General features: G+C 40.0%; 1 protein-coding gene across 1 annotated transcript in view; it reads right to left on the bottom strand.

The window, feature by feature from the left end:
- Window positions 1-2,100: 2,100 nt before the first annotated feature.
- Window positions 2,101-25,039, bottom strand: part of LOC122554185 (protein Dr1) — a 35,155-nt gene continuing 12,216 nt past the window's right edge. Inside the window, exons 2-3 of the mRNA XM_043698824.2 lie at window positions 11,150-11,313; window positions 2,101-3,309 (exon numbers count right to left, since the gene is read on the bottom strand). Coding sequence (XP_043554759.1) covers window positions 3,160-3,309; window positions 11,150-11,313 — 314 coding nt within the window. The 3' untranslated portion in view covers window positions 2,101-3,159. The remainder of the gene's footprint in view (window positions 3,310-11,149; window positions 11,314-25,039) is intronic.

Raw genomic sequence — 25,039 nt, 5'->3', positions numbered from 1 at the left:
CCAGCCTTGGGAATTCTATCTGTCTGTGTGTGTGGAGTTTGCATGTTCTCCATGTCTACATGTGTTTCTACCAGTGCTCTGGTTTCCTCAGTCCAATGATGTGCAGGTTAGGTGAATTGACCATGCTAAATTACCTTGTGGTGTCCATAGATATGCAGGCTAGCTGAATTAACCATATGAAAATGCAGGGTCACAGGAATAGGGGTAGGGGTGTGGGTGGGGGACTTTTTGGAGCATTGGTGCAGACTCAAATGAGCCAAATGGCTGCTTTGTCCATTGTAGGGATTCTATGATTCTACTGACTTCACCATCTATTCTCAGACTCTCAGGTATAGTAGTCAGTTCAGAATCTATTCATTAGCAACCTATTTTAGAATATCGGCAATAGTCTTGAAAGGTTTCCATTTTAGTGTTTCAAGCAGCAGCCATCACACCACTCCCTACTGCATATTACTTAGCTGTCCTGCAATAAAGGACAAATAATACAAGATCAATCATAGAAAATGCTGGAAAGACTCAGCAGGATTGGCAGTATCTGTGGAGAGAGAAACTGTTAACGTTTCAAGTCTGATATGATTGATCCTGTATTATTTGGCCTCAACTGTCCAGAACTATTCTGACATGACTGATTTTGCAAATCATATCAGAGGCAAAACATTAACTCTATTTCTCTCTCCACAGATGCTGCCAGAGTTGTGTTTCTCCTGCATTTTATACACCCGTTTCAGATTTCCAGCATCCACAGAATAGACAAGAACCAATGACTAACTAAAGTATATTTATTATGACTTCATACAAAAATTGAACATCAAAAAAGCAGCATAATGGCTTTTTGGCAAGAATGCTAAAACACTTGACACCTCCTACATAATGGAATGCTTAACATATTTGGAATAAATAGTTAAAACTTTACAATCTATCTGCATGTTGCAACAATAGTGTATTAGAGGCCACAGTTTGTCGAAGGCAAAGGGACCACTATTTAAGTTTTGACTTTCGTTCAGTGGTGAATATATAAAACATTAAAAGTACAATTAAAAGTTGTCTGATATATTTGGATGATTTCAGTTTGTAATTATATTCTCCAGATAAGAATATTAAAACTTTGTACAGCATGGAAGCAGACCCTTCGGTCCAACCCGTCCAGATATCCCTACCCAATCTAGTCTCACCTGCCAGCACCCGGCCCATATCACTCCAAACCCTTCCTATTCATATACCCATCCAAATGCCTTTTAAATGTTGCAATTGTGCTAGCCTCCACCAGATCCTCTGGCCGCTCATTCCATACCCATACCACCCTCTGAGTGAAAAAGTTGCCTCTTAGGCCTCTTTTATATCTTTCCCCTCTCACCCTAAACCTATGCCCTCTAGTTCTGGATTCCCACACCCCAGGGAAAAGACTTTGTCTATTTATCCTATCCACGCCCCTCATAATTTTAAAAACCTCAGGGAAAACAGCCCTAGCCTAGTCAACATCTCCCTATAACTCAAATCCTCCAACCCTGGCAACATCCTTGTAAATTATTTCTGAACCCTTTCAAAGGTTTCACATCTTTCCGATAGGAAGGAGACCAGAATCTACCATCTACCTCCTCCTGAGAAAAAAAAACAGGAAATGACATCACCAACCCAAAGAAACCCAAACATATACATAGAAAGCAGGAATTATCAGCAATGCCTCGCCCGGATGCCCACTGAAGATGTTACCTAGTAGGGTGATGAAATGTCTGGAAATGAACCTTCCAGCTCAGTGAGGAAACCTACATCCAGAACCTCAACCTGAGCTACAAATCTTCTCAAATCTTGCTAAGCTCAGGTGTTCTAGCAGCATCTGTGTAAAGAAAGCAGAGTAATGTTTTGGGTCCATTGACCTTTCTTCAAAATTATGGCACGCTTGTCCACAGTCTCCGTTGCAGTTGGATCTTTTGCTTGCTATTTCAATTTGGCAATGTTAGCGCAGGTGGTAGAATTTAGGGAAATTGTAAGTAAAATATAAATTTGTTAACATTTCCACAGGATTATAGACTTTTTTTTGTAAATCTAAGTGTCAACTTGTGCTTAGTAGTAATGCATTTCTGAAAGATGCAAATCAAAAAGTGCATTTTTAATAAAAACATGTCTTTTTATTGCTAAGAGAAACAGCACATGAAAAAATGTAAGAGAACAATAAGCACCAGGGAAGAGTTACATATTAACTAGCACAATCAACTTCGCATTGTGATTTAAAAAAACATACACTCTGCATTGGAAATCTCTCACAGATAAAGGTGAAATCTGTCAATCCCAAAATAGTTAGCAGTTATGCATATTTTTGTAAGAACATGAACAGTACAAAAACAGCTAAAACATTTAAGTAGCAGTTAATATATACTCTCTAAAGTACCCTAACTCGTTTGTCAATCTTCCCACTGTTGACTTCACTCTTTGGTACTATAACTGCTGACTAAAATGGTGTTTTGTTTTTAACACTGACATTGGGAAATACAGTTTACTTAACATTCAGGAGTTAAAACTAGCCATGAAGTAAGAACACGTGCCACATAAAATCAAGAGTAAATAGCCGACTACAGATCTGATGGTTTTACCAAAGTTAATATGATTACTTCTTAAAATTCCGTGAACCCAGTCAAACATCTTTTTCAAAGGAAAAAATGAAATACGGGCAGTTAAATTTGAATTTTTTTAAAGTCATTCTTACCACCAGTTATAAGTCATACATTAAAAAAACATTTCAGTTGCAAACTTAAATAAGCCACTTAATAAATTTTGCTGTCGGTACTGAACAATAAGGAAGCAACCGATTACACAAACTGAAGCATTACTTCTCAGATTCATGAGCAGTAACAATACTGAATTTCAGAGAGATACAAGAAACAGGTGCTGGAGCCATAAAGTACTGCAATGATTTGTTGCTCCCAATTCTGGTCACCTGTTGTTAGGTAAATATTAAATATCAGTCTGCAAAACTTCCAATCCTGTACACTTAAGTGATTCACTGTTACACATGAAAACTCATGGCAACTGTAACTTGACCAGTGACACTCTTAACACCAGGAGCCGGTCTGCAAAGTTTTGAATGAAGCTGGAAATTGCAGACAGACCAAGTCATTGTTAACACGTGGTAAAAGATGTGTACAGCGAATTTGCTGGTAAGGTTTACACATCATCTTCTTCCTCTTCATCTTGTGATGATCCTGCTTTGTTGACTGGATTGGCAGTGGCAGATGCTGCTAACTGTGCTTGCTGGGCTGCTTGCTGCATCTGTAACCATTCCTGCTGGGCTAACTCTGCCTGCTGCTGTCTGGCCTGTAAAAACAAATGACACGTGTAAACGTTTTTCACTGAAACAGTCTAGTAGCCTGCCACATGACAGTGGAGGTGAGGCTAACATAATGAACCTTCCATTATGCAGCCAATGTGATTATATAACATAATGGAAGGAGCAAGGCCTTGTTTGATTGGCAAGATGATATATTAAACCAGGACAATAAGAGACTACCTTTCCCTCAAAACATGCTTATGAACAAAGCAATAATGTTTTGAAACATCAGCCAACCTGAACAAGAATGCTCATTGATCCAAAGAAAGTGTCTTTAAACTACTATTTTTACAAACCCTGAATGTGACACCAGAGATTCATATTTTCAAAAAGTTGTCATTCCATTTAGGTCACTTAGACCCAGACGTAGAAGTTTGGTTTTTCTCCAGAGAATTAATATTGTTTTTGACGAGTGCTGATGCTTTCAGAATTGGCCAGCTAGATTTGAAAGGGCAGGGAAAATATGAGGAAAGACAGATAAAATAACTTGAAACAAAAACAGAAATTGCTGGAGAAACTCAGTACATCTGGCAGCATTAAAAAAATTTAGTAAGAATTTTGGTTACCAGAAAGGAACCTCCAGCCCAACCATTCCCCTCACCTGAGGCATGGGGCCCCTTAAGTTAAACCACCACCAATCATCACTCTCCAGTCAGACAGCAGTCCTATGATCCATTAGGACTTGGTGACTTTCCCTTTAATTGGAATTCGGTGAATGAAAGTTAGGATTTACTGACTAATTAATTTACTGCATTTTAATAGTTTTCAATACATATTAATTAATGATATTCCTCTGTGATAGGGTAATTAAAAAAAATTCTTACTCAGTGTTGATTTTTAATGAATAAGCAAGCAAAGTACCTGAAATGAATTTTCATTTGAGCAATTAAAAGATATTGAATTGAATGTAATGGATAGGGAACAATTGTTTTTCAATCTGTCTCCTTAGCTTGTCAAAAATAAACACAGAATTTGCAACAGAATGGAACTTCCCAAAGCACTTCACAGAGAAAGGAGGGTACTGCTGCAAAACAACTTGAGAAGGTTACAGAAAAGATGGTTAAAGAACTTCGGTTTTGAGTGAGATAGCAAGTTAGGAAGAATACTCCAGTGCATGTGATTCTGCTCCTGTCAGTGGAATAGGTGGGGGTCGGACAGTGATGCAAATGTGGCCAGAATCAAAAGGAACAAGAGACACCCTATCCTAGCAACGAGAGCTGAGAGAAATTACACTGAGGAGAGAAAAGGTCACGGACAGATAATAGAAAAGATTCAAGAGTTTTGAATCTGATGCACAAGGCCCAATGGGGGACTGACAAAGAGGGAAGTGTGAGAGCAGAACAGAAATGGTCAGGGGCAGAATATGAGACAAGCCGCAGTGCCGTTCACAATGACCTAAGATCTAATCACCATAATCAATGTACTTAAACAGCTATATTAAACATGTATCCACTATCCTGATCTACCATTCACAGGTCACCCTGAGGGATTTCAGCAAAGGACACATCCAAAATAAAGCATTACTATAATAAAAAACAAAACTCGGGGTCATGGGTTTACAGTGAGAGGGGCAAGATTTTAAAAGGACCCAAGGGGTAACTTTTTCACGCAAAGGGTGGCACGTGTATGGAATAAGCTGCCAGAGGAAGTGTGGAAGCTAGTACAATTACAACATTTAAAAGGCATCTGGATGGGTATACGAATAGGAAGGGTTCAGAATGATATTCCTGAAGAAGGGCCTGTGCCCGAAACGTCGAATCTCCTGTTCCCTGGATGCTGCCTGACCTGCTGTGCTGTTCCAGCAATAAAGTTTCAACTTTGATCTCCAGCATCTGCAGACTCACTTTCTCCTCTTCAGAATGATATGGACCAAACAACAGCAAATGGGCCTAGTTCAGATTGAGATCTCCGGTTGGCACGGACGAGTGGTGCTAAGGATCTGATTCCATGCCGTATGTCTGTATGACTCTAAATCACATTTGCAACGAAAGCATCTCGAGGAGTCTCAAAAGGCTTAATATTCTAATTCTTGTCAACCACTGTCTCAATCAGAAGATGTCACTGTGATCCTGAAGAATCAAGTAATCGAGTTGACAGTGTGACAATTACTGTGACCAGTCCGAAAGATCCTACTTTGGAATAACTCCAAAGAGGCTGGTATCCCATCACCAAGTTTTTGTTTCTGATTTACAGCATTCGCATTCTTTTGGTTTTTATTTTACAAATAAAGTTGTTTCGTTATTAAGTAACTGAAAAAAATTACTACCTATTCATTGAACTTAAGTACTGCTTATCCCGTTAAAGTATTTAGGATCAGCGTACGAAAGGCTTTCTGTTCCTGCCTGCATCATTACCAGCTAGGCTGCTTTGCCAGTCTGTAGAATTTACACGCTTTCACTTTAGATGCTGGTGTCTCCCCACTCAGCTTAGAACATTCTCTATCCTACAGATGGCCGAAAGCACAATCCTTGAGGTCTGCACTGAGGACTCTGCATATTCTATAGTGGCAGCAGCAGGGCTAGCAGAGGAGTAGCCCCATGGTCACTCTTACTCACCGCAGGTGGCCTAACAGGAGACTGATGGCAATGACCCCATGAATAGCTTGGCAATGTGCTGAGGGAAAGTTGGTGCTGACCCCCTCAACACCTGGAGAGTCAGCACTGGCACTGGAGAAACAAATTCGTCCAGTGGCAAGATAAGTAGTCACAACCAAGAGAAAATTAGCAAAGGCAAATGGCTAGCTTAAAGGATGAAGCAAATTACTAAAACTCAGCACAGGAAATCAAAACTTTTAAAAACTTTTATATACTGGGGACATAGGGTATAACTATTTTACAGTAATCAGGGAAAAAACATCCCAACTCGGTGGTTCTTTGTTACATCACAAGGACTGTCCAAGATTTATCTACACTGTTTTGTTAATTGCAAGTCCATGTTAGTTATTATGGTTGAAAATACAACTCCTGGTATTATTTATATTTAAAAGTGAAACTTGTTTTGACGCAAATCGTTTTGAGTGAAGCATTAGCTCCCAGAAACATACCTACAACTTCAAATTAATGTTCTATAATGAAAAAAATAGAGAAAACAGCCTTTGGATAGGACGTTGGTACAGCATCATGCATTTGGAAAGCAGAGAATCTGAAAACTGAGAAAGAAGATAGAGAAAAATATTTGAAACAAAAAAAACAACCAGAAATTGCCAGAGAAACTCAGCAGGTCTGGCAGCATCTGTAATGAGGAAACAGACAGCATTAGGAATTCCAAACTTAGTTAAATTAACCTGTTCACACATGTATGGTTTGTATTTGGAATTCAGATTAAGCAATATCACATTTTCCAATCAATTCAAATGAAGTAGAAATTGTTCTTTTGACATTTACAATATTAACTGTTGTACTGGTGATTAATTTACCACAGCATATATTGATTGTTCAAACACAGGCGAGAGAGAAAATAGTATGATAGACTGGTCAGTCTGACATTAGCATTTTTGCCCATTAATAGAGTCCATTATAAAAGATTTAATAGCAGAGCAGTTGGAAAACAATGACAGCATCAGACAAAGTCAGCATGAATTTACACAAGGGAAAGATTGCTCAACAATTCAATTGGAATTTTTTTTGAGGGTGTAACTAGTACAGTTAATCATTTGGAGCCAGTGGATGTGGCTTACTTGGTCCTTCAGAAGGCTTTCAAGAAGATCCCACATAAAAGATTAGTAACTAAATTAAAATGCATGGGATTGGTGTAGTTGTATGGACAAGAATAGAGAACTAGTTGGCAGACAGGAAACTGTAGGAAAAAACAAGTTTTATTCCTAAGTGGCAGTCAGAATGAAGTGGGATACTGCACAGATTAGTGCTTGGACCCCAGCTATTCACAATATATATTCATGGTTTAGATGAAGGAACTAAACATAATATTTGCAGGTGACACAAAGCTAGGTGAGAGGAAGAGCTGTTAGGGAGAGGCTTCAGTGTGATTTGGATAAGTTGAATGAGCTGACAAATATATGGCAGATGGTGTGGGTAAATGTGAGGCCATCCACTTGGTAGCAAAGACAGGAAGGCAGATTATCTGAATGGCGATACATTGGAAAAGAGGTTGGTGTAATGAGACCTGGGTATTCTTATACGCAGTCACTGAATCATGTAGATCCAGCAGGTAGTGAAGACAAATGGTATACTGGCCTTCATGGTGAGGGGATTCGAATAGTAAATGCAGAGCATAAGATTATCACTCAAAAATAAAGTTTATACACTATGGTGATTAGTACATAGAAAGTTTGTAAGAAGTGCATAAAGCAGAAGGTTTTTTAAAGGAACAAGTGACTAAATATTTTAAAATATATAAGGTTGTGGAGAAAGCATGCAGAATGGCACAGAGAGCCAACCCATGCCTTCTTACATCTACAACAATGTCTTTGTATTATTGTTGTACAATGCTTGCAAGGCAGGTTTTACGTAGAGGGTCGTAGGTGCCTGGAACAGACAGACAGAGTCAGGGGAGATGGCAAAAGCAAATACAATAGCAACATTTAAGAGGCATTGGAGACACACACGTGAACAGGCTGGGAATAAAGGGATAAGGATCATATGCAGGCAGTTGGGATTTGTTTGGAATGGCATCATGGTTAGCATAGAAATGGTGGGGTGAAGAACTCTACCTATGCTGTATTGTTCAATGTTTGATGTTCAGGAACAGATATGTGTTGCTGTAAATGTACAAGGCCTTAGTGAGACCAGACCTGAACTTGTGTCCAAACCACCCCATTTATCCATCCTGTGGATGTTTTGGTTATGGAGGAAGTGCAACACAAGTTTAGCAGACTGATTTCTGGGGTGGCACAACTGACGCATAGAGAGAGACCGGATCAGTTTGGACTATACTTACTGGAGTTTAGAAGAATGAGGGGGGAAATTGCACAGAATCCCATAAAATTCCAACAGGACTGGACAGGTTAAACATAGGAAGGATGCTTCCATTGGGCAGGGAGTCCAGAACCAGAAGTTACAGACTAAGGATACAGACCAAGCCATTTAGAACTGAGATGAGGAATTTTTTTTAAGCAAGAGAGTGATGAGCCTGTGGAATTCTCTGCTAAACAAAGTGGTTGAGGCCAAAATAATTGAATATTTTCAAGGAGTTAGATACTCAGGACGAAAGGGATCAAAGGGTAAGGGAGAAGTGGGAGTATGGTACTGAGTTGGACTATTAGTCATGATCATATTGAATTCCTGAACAGGCTTGAAGGGCCAAATGGCGTACTCCTATTCCTATTTTCTACATTTATTTACGGCACATTGAGAAGAAAAAAACTAATGTAGAACCCTAAACTTACATTAAACGCTGAAACAACTTCAGCAGCAGTTTTCATTCAGTGATCTGGCCAAGATAAACAAAGCCATTTACCCTGGTTATTCTACCCTACTTAAAAGAAGCTCTCACAGTAATGCCAGGAAACATCTCGGATGCCTGTAAACAACAATCGGCATCACAACAGAAATGAACACAACTCAATTTATTTGGACACAAGCTGCATAAAAGTGGGACTGATCAAGAAGTAGTCCCCATAGGGAGAGATACCCACCTCACTATTTTGCTAATGAAAGCTACAAAAATGGAAAAGGTGTTTTCCCCAGGTGGGGCTGGGGGAAAATCCAAGTCTAATCCTCCCCTCCATCTTAATGAGAATACAGAATCCGTGAACAAGAATAGGCAATTAATACTTCAAGCTTAGCATCCAACTACAATTGAAACTCCCTTATATTATTTTGTTGCTCTTTTCCCTGAAACATGTGCATTCTTTCTTTACCATGGTCAGAACATAAACGCCATCCCATCCTCCCAATTCCTTCGACTCCGCCGCATCTGCTCCCAGGAGGACCAGTTCCAAAAACGCACATCCCAGATGGCCTCCTTCTTCAAGGACCGCAATTTCCCCCCCGACGTGGTCGACGATGCCCTCCACCGCATCTCTTCCACTTCCCGATCCTCCGCCCTTGAACCTCGCCCCTCCAACCGCCACCAGGACAGAACCCCACTGGTCCTCACCTACCACCCCACTAACCTCCATGTACAGCACATCATCCGCCGCCATTTCCGCCACCTCCAAACGGACCCCACCACCAAGGATATATTTCCCTCCCCTCCCCTATCAGCATTCCGTAAAGACCACTCCCTCCGTGACTCCCTCGTCAGATCCACACCCCCCACCAACCCAACCTCCACTCCCGGCACCTTCCCCTGCAACCGCAGGAGATGCAAGACTTGCGCCCACACCTCCCCCCTCACCTCCCTCCAAGGCCCCAAAGGAAACTTCCATATCCGCCACAGATTCACCTGTACCTCCACACATATCATCTATTGCATCCTTTGCACCCGATGTGGCCTCCTCTATATTGGGGAGACGGGCCGCCTACTTGCGGAGCGTTTCAGGGAACACCTCTGGGACACCCGGACCAACCAACCCAACCACCCTGTAGCTCAACATTTCAATTCCCCCTCCCACTCCACCAAGGATATGCAGGTCTTTGGACTCCTCCATTGTCAGACCACAGCGAAACGACGGTTGGAGGAAGAACGCCTCATCTTCCGGCTAGGAACCCTCCAACCACAAGGGATGAACTCGGATTTCACCAGTTTCCTCATTTCCCCTCCCCCCAGCCTGTCTCAGTCAAATCCATCAAATTCAGCACCGCCTTCCTAACCTGCAATCTTCTTCCCGACCTCTCCGCCCCCACCCCAGTCTGACCTATCACCCTCACCTTGACCTCTTTCCACCTATCACATTTCCGACACCCCTCCCCCAAGTCCCTCCTCCCTATCTTTTATCTTAGCCTGCTGGACCAACTTTCCTCATTCCTGAAGAAGTGCTAATGCCCGAAACGTCGATTCTCCTGTTCCCTAGATGCTGCCTGACCTGCTGCGCTTTTCCAGCAACACATTTCCATCTCAGAACCTAAAGTACCCAGGTTAGTCTGGTAACTGCATTATAAAGTCAGACATTACCAAGACAAGTCCCTCGCCTGAAATATTTATCATTTCTCTCCACAGATGCTGCCTGACCTGCTGAATGTTTCCAATATTTTATGTCTTCATTTCAGATTTTCAACATCTGCAACACTTTTGAATGAAGGAGGTGAGTCTATTTTACCTCCTAAGGCCTGAAAATCTCGATGTACTAATTCTACACAATGCTTTCCCCACCTACAATCAACTATCTTCAGCCTGAAATTGCTTACTTCAAATTGAAATCATAGAGGGAGAGGTTCCTGCACCATTCCATGAACATGATGTAATAATAACTAAATAATTCAACGATTTGCTCAAACAAAACTGACTTTGAATTAAGGCATTCAGTTTTTACCTGATATGAACAACTTTATTATTGTTTCAAATTTAATCTCCCAAACTACATAAGTGATCTGAATCCCCTTACTAGTCATTATCCTAACTCCCAATCACCCTGTCTACTTTAAATCCTGGAATTTGACCAGCAGAAATGGCTATCACATTACGTTTGCTTGTGTAAATTAGAAACAGCAGAGATCTAAGCAATTAGCCTCTCAGAATTTCACTAGGCACCTCCCTCAGTCACCTAACAACTGAAGATAGTGGTCCAGACATATTATTTAATGTAAATATTTGAATATTGCTTCATGGCAGATCTTCTGCTGCAAAATTGCCATAAACAGTTAATTCAGCAAATATGTTACCGTGGAAACCACAGAAGCTGGCTGATGCCACAACACTTTGGAACTTAAAAAAAACTGAAATCTAGTAAACGTCCATCTACAACTTGTCTTCAAATCCACTACTTACTTTTGCAAATAGCTCCTGTTGTTGGCGCAACAGCTCTTCTTCTGGTATGCCAAGGTTTTCGAGACGTGAGCTTGCTTTTCTCCTCTTTAGAGCCACTGTTTTACACTCTTGCAAGACTTCCTTTACTTCACTAATGTAAGAGCAAAATCCAAGACTCTCCAGGGCTAAAAAAAACAGAAAACAATCAAATTAGAGTTTGCACTTATTGTACCAGATATTTTCCAGTGAAAGTAACTGTCAAAGGATAAAAATCTTAAGCACCTGGACTTCTATAATAAACAACAAACAATCCACACCAATCATAAGCAGTTTCTTTGTTATATTGGCCACCCTGCTGCACATTTACAGCGTTCTAATCTTTCAAGCAATTATTTCATAGACATTATTTTCCCTTCAATATGATCAGAGGATTTAATATTTATAAGTTTCAGCTCCTGAGGATTTAACTACCACGTGGAAATTAGCAATTTCACCTCCATCAATAATTTTCTTGGTGTCCAACTAAATAAGGCTAATTCCAAATCCAAGTAATGAAATACTGACGTAAATTTTACAAAAGTTTAATGACGTGAAACAGGAACTCTGTATGGATAGCGCCAGACTTGGTGAGTATTTCCAGTATTTTGTTTTTAAGATGGGTCTAGAAGACAAACAAATGAGAACTGCAGGCTCATTTCTTGATGACTGGTCTGAAAAAGATGAGGACAGTTGTTAGGAGATGAAATTCAAGTCTGCTAGGCTGTAAAGTGTAGCAGGTTGAGGATAAAGGAGCTACAAAATGGGGCTGACAAGAAAAATAATATGTGTAAAGATCACATTTTTATTTCCTTAGGTTTTGGACTGTGAACTAAAAAAGGAAATATACTGCTTTAAACCAAGATGACAAAATAAAGAAATTGCTGCAGTTTTAAAATGTCTGGTTTACTGGGACACACAGAGTTGTACACAATAGTGCATTTTACAGGAAGAATGGGTGTAGAAGGAGATAACACAAAACCAGCAGCTTCTGAAATAAGGGAAAGTGCTTGACAAAAACATTCTGATTGGCTCCTGAACATGGCTTTGGGGGGCCAATGCAGGAAAGACCCATCCAACCTATAAAAGCTTCAAAAGATGTTTCTCTTATTTTGGGAGGCACCAGAAAATCTCCAGCAACAGCTGGCTCTCTGCCACTCACCTTTTTCTGTACTTTAAATCTACTAAATTAAATTCTACTAAATCTCTACTTTAAATTCTGGATACTATTTTCAATTCTGGTCAGTTGGTGAAAGCCATTTTAGTTATTCTCAGCTCACATTTGGCAAGCCTGAAATAAATATTAATAAATTACCAAATTTACCAACCAGTTATAATTTATAATTTAACAATCCAACACTTTCAGATTACAAAGAAAAACACAAGCTTTATACATATACAATCTATTTCTCTTCTCATTTAACAGCTTACAATACTTCTATACACTGATTCAAGAACTTACCTGTTTCTTGGGTGCCTCTTCTGGAAGTGAGAAATTAGTTATATTGCTTCAAAGAAACCCTGATGTTTGACTTTTCAATCAATTCAAGCTAAAATTTTGGAGGACTATCCATAGTTTCTGATGGAGGAGGAAACATAATCCTGTCCTCAAATTAAATTGGCTGTGACTTTAAGACCTGAAGATGTTAATAATTGAAACCTTGCAATTTAAAATTGTTTGATTTGTTTTCATTGAAATTAAGTTCAGTAATATGTGGTAATGGTCAACTTCCAAAACATCTCAACCATTTTAAAACAAAAATGCTACTTTGAGTAATTCTGACAAAATAAGAACATAGTATTCATTTCCAGAGAGTATTATTGACGGGCGAGGTCACAATGTTGAATAACAAAAGTAGTTGGCAACATCTGCATTAAGACAATACTCATTGGCATTCATTTGTGATAATGTTCACACAAACTTTACCATAAACTGTCTTAACATGTATTCACTAACAGATAGATATTACAGATAATACCAAATTCCAGAACTCACATTGGAATTGAGGAAACAGACTCTAGAGTCTGTTACATCTTATGCAGTCAGATTTTTAAAGCAGCAACCATAAAATCTACACCTTTGTGCAGTACCACTGTAAACTCTCAATCATTTTACATGGACTCCACACTGCTCACCCGATTTACTGTGATTGTAACTCAAGAACTGCTTCATCATCAACACTGCCTACTGCCATCTGTGTGATATTATCCATTCCTTCACCATTCAGATTTTTTGCTGCTGAAGCCCTCATTCATGTCTTTGTTACCGTGAAATTTAGCCCTTCCAATATTTACAACACCGACCTCTCATCTTTCACCCTCCAAAGCTGAACACTCAAAATTCAGCAGCCCGTATCCTAATTCATATAAAGCTATGTTCACACCGTGCTTGTAAAACTACCATGTCTCCTGGTCCACAACACCTGCTCTAAAATTTGCATCCTTGCTTTACAAATCAGCTCCAGTTCCATCATCTGACCAGATCTCTGCATTTTGCCTATTGCATATCGTAATTTTAAGAGCTCCATCATGTCGTCACACTTCCCCATCCTCTTATCAGTCGAAGCAAAATCCTGAGACACAGTTTAGTTTTACCTCCTTCATCTTTATTCTGGGCCCTGGAGGGAGACATGAGTTCTCAGTCTTCTTTCGAACAACAGATCCTTAAATGAATTATATAGTCACTTATAGGGAGCAGCACCCAGATGAGGCAATATTCATATTGATTGAGTGACTGTTACAATCAGCTAGTGTCAATAGTAAACATTAAGCCATCTGGTGTTATACAATGAATATTCTTAACCTTAACTGGCTTCACATAATGAATCCTTTTCATTTTGTTAAACTGACTTTACATAATGCTTTTTCACCTCATTAACTGGTTTTACAAAATGAATGCCATCTCACCTCATTAACCCACTGCCCTTGCCTCCAGCATCTCATTGTTTACTGCAAGTTCTTACCTGGTCAAAGCCTTTGCAACCCAAAACTTCACTCTTTCCCCATCTGCTCATACCGTATACTTGTATCATCAATAGTCACAGGTGAGGAGCCAGAAGACTGGAGGTTGGCAAACGTGGTGCCACTGTTTAAGGAGGGTGGTAAGGACAAGCCAGGGAACTATAGACCAGTCAACCTGACCTCGACGGTGGGCAAGTTGTTGGAGGGAACCCTGAGGGACAAGATGTACATATATTTGGAAAGGCAAGGACTGATTAGGGATAGTCAACATGGCTTTGTGCGTGGGAAATCATGTCTCACAAACTTGATTGAGTTTTTTGAAGAAGTAACAAAAAGGATTCATGAAGGCAGAGTGGTAGATGTGATCTATATGGACTTCAGTAAGATGTTTGACAAGGTTCCCCATGGGAGACTGGTTTGCAAGGCTAGATCTCATGGAATGCAGGGATAACTAGCCATTTGGATGCAGAACTGGCTCAAAGGTAGAAGACAGAGGGTGGTGGTGGAGGGTTGTTTTTCAGACTGGAGGCCTGTGACCAGTGGAGTGCCACAAGAATCGGTGCTGGGTCCTCTACTTTTTGTCATTTACATAAATGATTTGGATGCGAGCATAAGAGGTACAGTAAGTAAGTTTGCAGATGATACCAAAATTGGAGGTGTAGTGGACAGCGAAGAGGGTTACCACAGATTACAACAGGATATTTACCAGATGTGCCAATGGGCTGAGAAGTGGCAGATGGAGTTTAGATTAGATTCCCTACAGTATGGAAACAGGCCCTTCGGCCCAACCAGTCCACACCAACCCTCCGAAGAGTAACCCATCCAGACCCATTTCCCTCTGACTAATGCACCTAACAGTATGGGCAATTGAGCATGGCCAATTCACCTGACCCGCACATCTTTGGACTGTGGGAGGAAACCAGAGCACCCGGAGGAAACCCACGCAGACACGGGGAGAATGTGCATACTCCACATAGACAGTGGACCGAGGCTGGAATCGAACCTAGGACCCTGGTGCTGTGAGGCAGCACCAGGATCCTAGATGGAGTTTAATTCAGATAAATGCAAGGTGCTGCATTTTGGAAAGTAAATATTAGCAGGACTTATACACTGAATGATAAGGTCCTAGGGAGTGCTGCTGAACAAAGAGGCCTTGGAATGCAGGTTCATAGCTCCTTGAAAGTAGAGTCGCAGGTAAATAGGATAGTGAAGGCAGCGTTTGGTATGCTTTCCTTTACTGGTCAGAGTATTGAGTACAGGAGTTGGGAGGTCATGTTGTGGCTGTACAGGACATTGGTTAGGCCATTGTTGGAATATTGCGTGCAATTCTGGTCTCCTTCCTATCGGAAAGATGTTGTGAAACTTGAAAGGGTTCAGAAAAGATTTACAAGGATGTTGCCAAGGTTGGAGGATCTGAGCTACAGGGAGAGGCTGAACAGGCTGGGGCTGTTTTCCCTGGAGCGTTGGAGGCTGAGGGGTGACCTTTATAGAGGTTTACAAAATTATGAGGGGCATGTATAGGATAAATAGACAAAGTCTTTTCCCTGGGGTCGGGGAGTCCAGAACTAGAGAGCATAGGTTTAGGGTGAGAGGGGAAAGATATAAGAGAGACCTAAGGGGCAACCTTTCCACACAGCGGGTGGTACGTGTATGGAATGAGCTGCCAGAGGAAGTGGTGGAGGCTGGTACAATTGCAACATTTAAGAGGCATTTGGATGGGTATATGAATAGGAAGGGTTTGGAGGGATATGGGCTGGGTGCTGGTAAGTGGGACTAGATTGGATTGGGATATCTGGTTGGCATGGACTGGTTGGACCGAAGAGTCTGTTTCTATGCTGTACATCTCTATGACTCTTATAAACTTTCTCATTCTCTCCTTTTATCATTTCATGATAACCAGCTAGATGGCACTACCAGCTTTCACAGGACTCCGACAACCAGCATGTTATTGACACACAGCAAACAATTATTATAACAACAGATTACTAGTCTGTGCAGTAAAAAGAATTTCTAGGATCCTCCCACGTGGAAAAGAAATTCACCAGTAAAGTTCTTAAATTCACAATCTTCAGTGACTACTCCATCCCCTCCAAGTCGAGAGGAAATGAGCTAGTTCTCCAAAATCTCCTTCAATAAAGTCTAACCTGAAAACAACATTCAGTTTGTCCTTGTAGACCACTCCTCAGAGAAATCTGAATTCTTGGATAAGGGCAGTTAAATACTTCACAAAATTGACAAGACTTCCATCCTTCCGGAGATGCTTCAGATGGAGGATACCAGCGCATCCGAGTGTGCAGTGCAGCAGCAGGCCAGGTGAATGCAGCATTGTTTGCTGCTCCTGCTCTGCTGTTAAATCTAACAAAGCCAACTGGCTGTTGTGATGTTAGCTTAATCAATGAACCATCATATCCCTTAAACAATCGAAAAACAGGGTAAAGCTCACGTGGTTTAATGTCTGTAGGAAGGCCACTTACAAAAAGCATACCGACTTCATCTTCACTGTTGTTGGCTTCTTAACTTTTCATGCTCATGGCTGAGGAGCTGATTGAATCCGTTGGATCAGGTTGTGGAGGGGTGGGTGGTGGTCCGAAGGCATGCTTTACATGTGAATGGAGAAACTCTAGAGATGATGTTAACTGCTGGAAGTCTTTGCATTTCCTCACTCATTCTTTCCTTGCCAAGGTGGTTATCAGTATGAAGATGGTCACATTTATCTACACGAGATTGTGTCTGCCTATTTCAACATTTTCAGCCGTCTTGAAGTCTGTTACTCTGTTCACTATTTATGACATTATCAAGTTTTAAACAATCCATAAACTTCTAAACTGTACTGCCTAAACAATTCAGTCAATTATAAACAACAATCAAATGGTCCTAAAATCAAACCCTCTGAGGACCCCATTCAGGTTATTCAAAAATTATTTTCCTTTCACAAATTAATACTTGGCTAATGTGAAAGCTGTCAGGAAATGTATTTTGAAAGTCTGGAAAAGCAAGACAACAACAAAATATTTTCTGTGCTTTAGCAATTGAAGAGGCAGTTTCAATTTAGATTTAAATCTCAAATATTTGTGGGAAACAAATGCAGAACATTTGAACATATTTTCTCCAAATGAAACTTCCCAAATAAAACAGTTGGAATTACAGCGGCAACTTTGGTAGAGATCAACAGTCTTTGAATTTGCAATAAGAGGATGGCCAATGAAGTCTTAACAATAATTGAAAGAATTTAAACAGCTCAGCCTCAACTTCTAATATTCTCTGAAATCTTAACAAAACATCAAACTCAAATGCACTCTTTTTGTGAACACTGCAATAAAAATATTTTATTTTAATACAATACTCTCATTTGGCTGAAGCATGACCACTGACCCAACTGTTATCTTTTGGACAGACATTATAGAATTTCAAACAAATCAGGGGCTCAAGGCACTGAATTTGTTTTAAGGTTACCAGTTTGATAATTTTGAAAAGAACATAATATTGTACAATTTCAATGTAAAAACAAAATCTGCCCCATTACATAGCCCACAAAACATACTGAATTGAGATCCTAATTCAAACAAGGCAAAACAGCTACTCAAAAGGATTTTCCGAACCAGGATTTTAACAAACCAAAATTTTTAAAAATCAAACACACTTAGCATGGCACAATTTACATTGAAACTTTCCTTTTCAATCCAAGTATTAGCACAACCTTAATTTCAGCGTTTCTCACTTTTTTTTGTATCCTCTCACTAAAATAACATTTATAAAAAGAGAAAGCCCTTGCAGCAGACCACATGGCGCCACAATCCTAGCCACTCTCTTCCCCCAGAACAAAGACTCGCAGAGCCTCAACCTCGCCATTAGGGGACTTTAACCTCTTTCTCACTTTACTCCTCACGGGGCTCGAACTCCAATTAAACACAGAGAACTCGAACCTCACTTAAACACAGAGAACGCGAATCTCGATTAAACACAGAACTCAAACCCCACTTAAACAGAGGAACCACACCCCAATACAGCGCAGAGGACTCGAACCTCTGTTTATCAGTGCGCTTTTGAAACTGTCTCTCAATTGAACTAATTACCATTCAAGGAGTCTGAAGGATAGAGAGCAATTGAGCAAGGAGACCGTTTCCGACACACAGGAATATTGAGAGGGACCAAAGTTTACAATCTTACCATGTGGGCTCATCCGTCTCATGACACCGGTGTTCCGGGTGATCACTGACACCGTCCGATCGTAAGTATTCGTTTTGATCCTGCTGACTATGCCAATATTGTCATCCCATTTCCCTATCCGCTTATCAGTCGAAGCAAAATGCTCCGAGACACAGTATAGTTTTACCTCCTTCGTCTTTATTCCGGGCCCTGGAGGGAGGGAGACAACCACCCATGTGCACAGAGACATGAGTTCTCAGTCTTCTCTCAAACAGCAGATTCTTAATGAATTATATAGTCACTTACAGGGAGCAGCTTCCAGATAAGGCAACATTCATATTGATTGAGTGACCGTTACAATCAGCGAGTGTCAACAGTAGAGATTAAGCCATCTGCTGTTATACAATGAATGTTCTTAACCTGAACTGGCTTCACATATTGAATACTTTTCACCTTGTTAAACTGAATTTGCATAATCAATCCTTTTACACCTTGTTAACTGCCTTTACATAATGAATGCTTTTTCATCCTGTTAACCCAATACCCTTGCCTCCAGCACCTCACTGTTTACTGCAAGTTCTTATCTGATCGAAGTCATGCTAACTGAGCCTTAGCAACCCAAAACTTCACACTTTCCCCACCTGCTCATACCATATACAACTTTCTCAACTGGAAGCTGTGCCTTCAACTGTTTTTAAAATAAATATATTTATTAAAAACTTTTTCAAATCAGTTACAAAACAACTATATATAAAAAAAACCAAAATACAAGACAGTGTTAGTACAATGTCATATCACAATAATATTAAGAATAAACTACTTACTATTCTACCAGAACAACATATCTACTTAACTTTAAATAAAAATTAAATTAAGCTGAACTTAAACTAAATTATATCACATTACCTTATTCTATTTCACTCATCACACCTCCACTGAAGTTCCCACCCTTGGGAGCACCAGTCATTGTACCCGTACTGTTTTCCCCAGCTTCCCCATTCGAGGGCCCCACAGGCACCCAAACTGATTCCCACAGGTATATCACAGCCCTAATTAATATTGCCGATAAGTCTGCGTCAGTATAATTTAGAAGGGCCACCATGTCTTATGAAATTGCTGTTTTGTGGTGCACCATGTTTGTAAGTTAGTCTTGGGGAGATGCTCAATCAGCAACCTGCGCCACCCCATAAGGGTATTTTCCAACGTCCAATTCATTAAAATGTTCTTCCTCGCACGGTGGTTTGGAATGCTACTGTCTCTTCCTATGTTCCCTCAGAGAGGGCAAATCTGGCAACCCCAGAAAAAGAAATGCCGGGTCCACTTTGACTTCAATTCCCAGGACTTCCTTCTGCTCCAGTAGGTATGGTACTCCAGTATCTTCAGATCTTGCAACATGACCAATAGTAGTGTGTGAGTGTGCCTATACTAATTTTGCATTTGGGACATCCTGGAGATGCTCTTCTCTTGAACTTAGCTGACCTCTCTGGTGCCATTTGAGCCCTGTGTAAAATCTTCAATTGCATGGACTGCGCTTTGTTACATATTGAGATTTTCTTTACATCTTTCCATATAATTTCCTGTTTCCAATGAAACATCCTCTCCTAGTTCCCGATTCAAAGTCCTGCAGAGTCTCTCCACATCTCCTAAGGCATGTCCCTTCTGTAAGCGATTCAAAGTAACTAATTAAAGGAGCGCCCGTACATCAGAGAACTCTTTTCTCCACGTCTGACTTGTAAGGCTGAGCCAGGAGCATGATCTTCCTTTGTATATAATCCCTTATTTAAAAGTACTAGAAACGGTCCCTATTAGACAATCCATATTTCTGACAGTTGGCTAAATGACATCAAGACCTCTCCCTCAAATAAATCTGCCAAACAAGAGATTCCCTTATTCTCCCATAGCCTAAAGGCGGAGTCCATTGCCCCAGGTTTAAATCCTTGGGCTCCCACCAATGGGGTAAATGGTGAGGTCTTAAGCAATTGCTCTCATCTTGCTTCATTATCCTTCAGGCTTTCACCATATTTAAAATGATTGGGTTCTTACACTACTCGATCACGGATTCCATCTTATCCATGAGTAATAGATTAGCTAGGGGACGTCTCAACTACGAGGCTTTAACGTCAGGCCGAATCCCCCCGTACCTCGTCACCTACATATACTAACAGGACGCTTACTTGATTTCTCTTCAAGTTTGGAAGGTATACCTCCCCCATCACCCTGCGGGAGCTGCAATTTAATGAATTTAATTAGAGGGCACCTACGATACCAAATAAAGGAGCCTAGCCAACCACTGAGCCTCCATAACACTTGTCTGGGCAGCAAAACAGGAGCATTCATAAGGGGTACAACAAGCGAGGAAGAACATTCATTTTAATCAGGGCTATTCAGCCTAACCATGATAGCGGTCATCCCTCCCACCGCTGCAAATCCTGCTTTATCCTCTCCAGTAATTGTACATTGTTAGCTTTATACAGCTGGAGGAAGGTAGGCTGATAAAAATTCCCAAATATAAAGAAACCTTTTGATAACCATCTAAATGGGAACTGCATTCCATCCTTCAGATCAGGCACTTCCACTAATCCCCTGACCGGCACGGCTTCTGATTTTGTAAAGTTGACCCTGTATCCCGAAAAACTGACAAATAAATTAATTTTTTGAATCAATCAAGGAACGGACACCTCTGGATTGGCCAAGAACAAGAGGACATCATCAGTGTATAGGGCGATCTTCTGCTCCCCCATTCCCATCCTTGGCGCCAGTAGTTGAGGATTCTTCCTGATAGCCTCAGCTAACGGCTCATTTGCCAAGGTAAATAATAGCGGTGAAAGACAATACCCCTGTCGACGATATCTCCCAATACTAAAATTATCCGATTTAGTACCATCTGTGATGACTGCTGCCTTAGGATTATTAATGATATCATTAAAAGCCCATTATACCTCAATAAACAAGGCTTCACTTTTAAAGAGGCTTCTAGTGATGAGAGCACATAAAGAGGCGGTTCTCATCAAATTTATTCATTTAACTATCTGCCGATAATGGCGAGGTCCACAGCACACTCTTTGGCAGAGCAGTGAATGACAGAGCACAATTTTAGAATTCCCACATTAATCTGCATTTGTATCAAATTCTCGAGCTACAAAATCAGAAGGGTAAAGGTGGCAAAATAGCAACTGCTCACTTTCATTAACCTTGCCCTGGGCCAATGTGACTTTTTGTTGCAGATCTGATGGCACATCAAGGAAGAGCAAAATTTTACTTAGGAAGAGTTCATAATCAGGAATTGAAATGTGTTTCCAGTTAAGATAAATAAATAAATACAGAAAATAGCGATGTATCCAGTGTATACACATACAATATTGGAATCAAAGAGTGTTATCACTGCATACTAAAACTCACATCAGATCAAATCAGCAACACATCGGTTTGTTTGCACGAGAAACCATCAGGCCAATTGCAAATCGACGTTACGTAGATTTACTGCATCAGCATTATTCAGCTAAACATAATAAAGAATCTGGCAGGAGTTTATTGTGATTTAGCAAAGCAGAATCTAGCTTGAGAAAAGAACAAAGCCTTCTATAGTTACTGCCTTGTGCACTACTAAATGAGAAACCCACACTATACTGTGCTAATACAGCAAATATAAACATCAGTTCTGCAATTCAACATGTGAAAGTATCTTCAGAAATAGTGTTTAAACTAATGAAGTTATCTCAGCTTAGAACCAAGGCAAAAACAAAAAGAGGGCACATCAAATAAATGTTTAAAATTAAGGCTGCAAACACTGTTTGACCCCCAATCATACATGCAGATATAAAAATATTGCACTTGCAGGTCTGAATTTAATCTACACCCTCAGCCATGGTTTTTTTTACAGATAACAAAATGAAAGCTGCTGACAAGTTTAAAAGATGGTTATTAGTACCTCAGAAAATACCTCTGGAAGCAGAAGAACACACTAAATCATCTGGCAAAAATGGTTGGCTATACGTATTCTGCATACATTTAAAAACAAACAAGGATTTATTTGATTAAACCATATTTGTATTTTGATGTAATTGTCCCCATCAACAGCTATAATTTGTATGCATCCATCATCAGCTAACTGAAGTCAGCTCTAAGTATCATGCAATTTAATTCCCAGAATTGCAACAAGTTAATTATGCAGATATCAATAAACAACATTATAAACACCCATGAGTAATTTGTAAGTATTTAACCAACTTGGTCAGACACGTTACATATACTTCCATAACAAGTAGTATGTGAACCCCAACTTGCTGGCCCAGAGGCAAGTACACTGTGCCATAAGAACCCTTGGGATTAATACACTGAGTGAATTTAAATGGCTGTCAAGTAAAGGGTAGGGAAATATTGAACTACTCAATGAAGATTTAAATTGTGTCTGCTAAAGTTAAAACCAAATCAAACAGCCTTACACCAGTTTACGTCAATTTTACATCTACTGCTTAAAGCATTTATTGCATCAAATTTGATTAAGGTTACTTTCAAATGATTTCATATTTCTAATATAAGTATCTTCAAAATTTTGTTTCACCTTTCCAAACTTGCCTTTTTGATATTCAGCTGAAAAAAAGCTCACCGTAACAATGCTTTGTTACTTTCTACATATGGTATTATACTTCAAGGAGCTTGCAAAACTTGAGAAGTAGATGAAGGGCCTACACCATGGCCTACAGTTTCTCTATCAAACGTGCAATGAAATCATCATGTTCTTTATGGGTCTTGTAAAATACTAAGATGTGCAATATCCAAATGTAAGAAAATAATCAGTTAATTATTATGAAGATGTGGGTGCATTGTACCTTTAAGAAAGTTAAAAGCTAGCAAAACTACCTGACAGCACCAAATGTTCTGAACAAGATATAATGTAACCTTTGGTCCAGTAGCGTGGGTAGCTGGTTGCCTGGAGACAAAAATAAATTCAAATATGGCCAATCAGTTTAAGTTATACTCTGCCCCGCACCCCCCCAGAAAATACGAATTCGACAACCTTGAAAGCCAATGACACAATCTGATGCTTTGGTACTATATGACTGGAAAAAATTGAACAGTTGAGAGAGAACCGCCAAAAGACCATCAGATGTATACTGTTAGTCAGAACTGTCTGAGAGGTACCTGTCTATAGAAGGAGTTTGCACAGAGAAAAACATTGACACCGACTTAGAGAGCAAATTTTTAGTTTTGAAATTTGAATTTTTCAGCGAATCTTAAATCGGGGTTTTTTTTATTGGACTAGTATTATAGAAGGGAAAATAAAAGATTGTACCTTTAAGGAGTTGCAAACAGTTGTTAATTAATTATTCTGTTACAGAAATAAAGTTGTTAATTTTAACATTACATAATTCTTAGCCTCTCTGATTTTCACAGGTTACTGCACAGGATAAATCTTTCTGTGTTGCAGGTTTAAATTAAGCAGGAGGGTTTACCGGTGTCGTAACAGTTTGGGGGACTCGTGGTTCGGATTTGAATCATGTTTTGGGGGGGGGGGGGGGGGGGGGTGTCCGCGCTTTGAACAGTTTGAGTCTTGGATTTGGGATTTGAACTGGTTTAGATAGATTTGACTAGATTTGGGGGTACAAAAAATTCCAGATTTAAATGCTTGTAAGGTTAGTGTCCCAGATCTTTAAATAAAACATAGGTGAGGCAATTTGTTTAATTTTGGTGACTTGTGGTTGATTAAATTAAAAGAGAGAGAAATGGCTCTTAAAATTGTTAAAGACATTCTAGGTTTTGAAGATGATTCTCAAATTTGCCAAGAAAGTTTAGAAGAAAAAGGCCATTAACAGAATGGACATGAAAAGGTAGTGATATATATAAATATGTCAAAACTCTGCCACATTTTGATGAGAAAGATGTTGAAGCCATCTTTATTTCATTTGAAAACTTGGCTAGGCAGTTGGAGTGGTCCGATGATTTATAGGTAATGCTAGTTCAGACTAAACTAGTAGACAGAGGTATTTGCCACACTGTCAGATGAGATGTTAAGAGATTATGAAGTGGTTAAACAGGCTATTTTAAGTGCTTATGAATTGGTACCCGGAAGCATATAGACAGCAGTTCAGAAACATAAAGGAGGAACCAGGTCAGACTTATGTTGAGTTCGAAAGAATTAAACAGTCATTTTGAAAGAAGAGTGCGTGCTTTCAAAAGAGATAGGGCCTTTGAGGCTCCACGAGAGATTATTCTGCTAGAGGGGTTTACAAACTTACTTCCAGAGATGGTAAGTATTCAGGTAGAGGAACAGAAAGTTCAGGAAGCGAGAAGGACAGCAGAATTAGGAGATGAGTACATGTTGGTGCATAAGCCAAGCTTCCGGCCAGAATTTCGTCCTGTAAGGGATAGAAGTTGGGAGACAGTGAGATCTTACACTACCAAACCAAGAGTAGAGAACACTGGTAAGAATTTACCACATATTAAAGAAACCCAAGAGAGTGAAAAGGAAGTGAAAGGCCTCAGGTGTTTTCACTGTAATGGAGTGGGACACAGACAATTACAGTGGCAGTAGTTTCAGAAGGGCACTGTGAAAAGGTTTTCACTGCCAGAAGGTGGGACATGTAAAGTCACATTGCTGGCCATTAAAGAAAGGCACTGATTCCAACCGGGGTTAACAGATGCCACTTTTAAACTCTGGAGATCCAGGGGTATCTCATGTCTAGGGGATCTATTTAAAGATGGGGTCCTGATGTCTTTCAAACAGCTGCGTCAGAAATTCGGATTACCCAATGGAGACCTCTTTCGATA

This window comes from Chiloscyllium plagiosum, unplaced genomic scaffold (assembly GCF_037043375.1).
Source record: "Chiloscyllium plagiosum isolate Xiang-an unplaced genomic scaffold, Cpla_swu_hap1 HiC_scaffold_9, whole genome shotgun sequence".
NCBI lineage: Eukaryota > Metazoa > Chordata > Chondrichthyes > Orectolobiformes > Hemiscylliidae > Chiloscyllium > Chiloscyllium plagiosum.
This window is presented reverse-complemented; position numbering and strand designations above follow the sequence as displayed.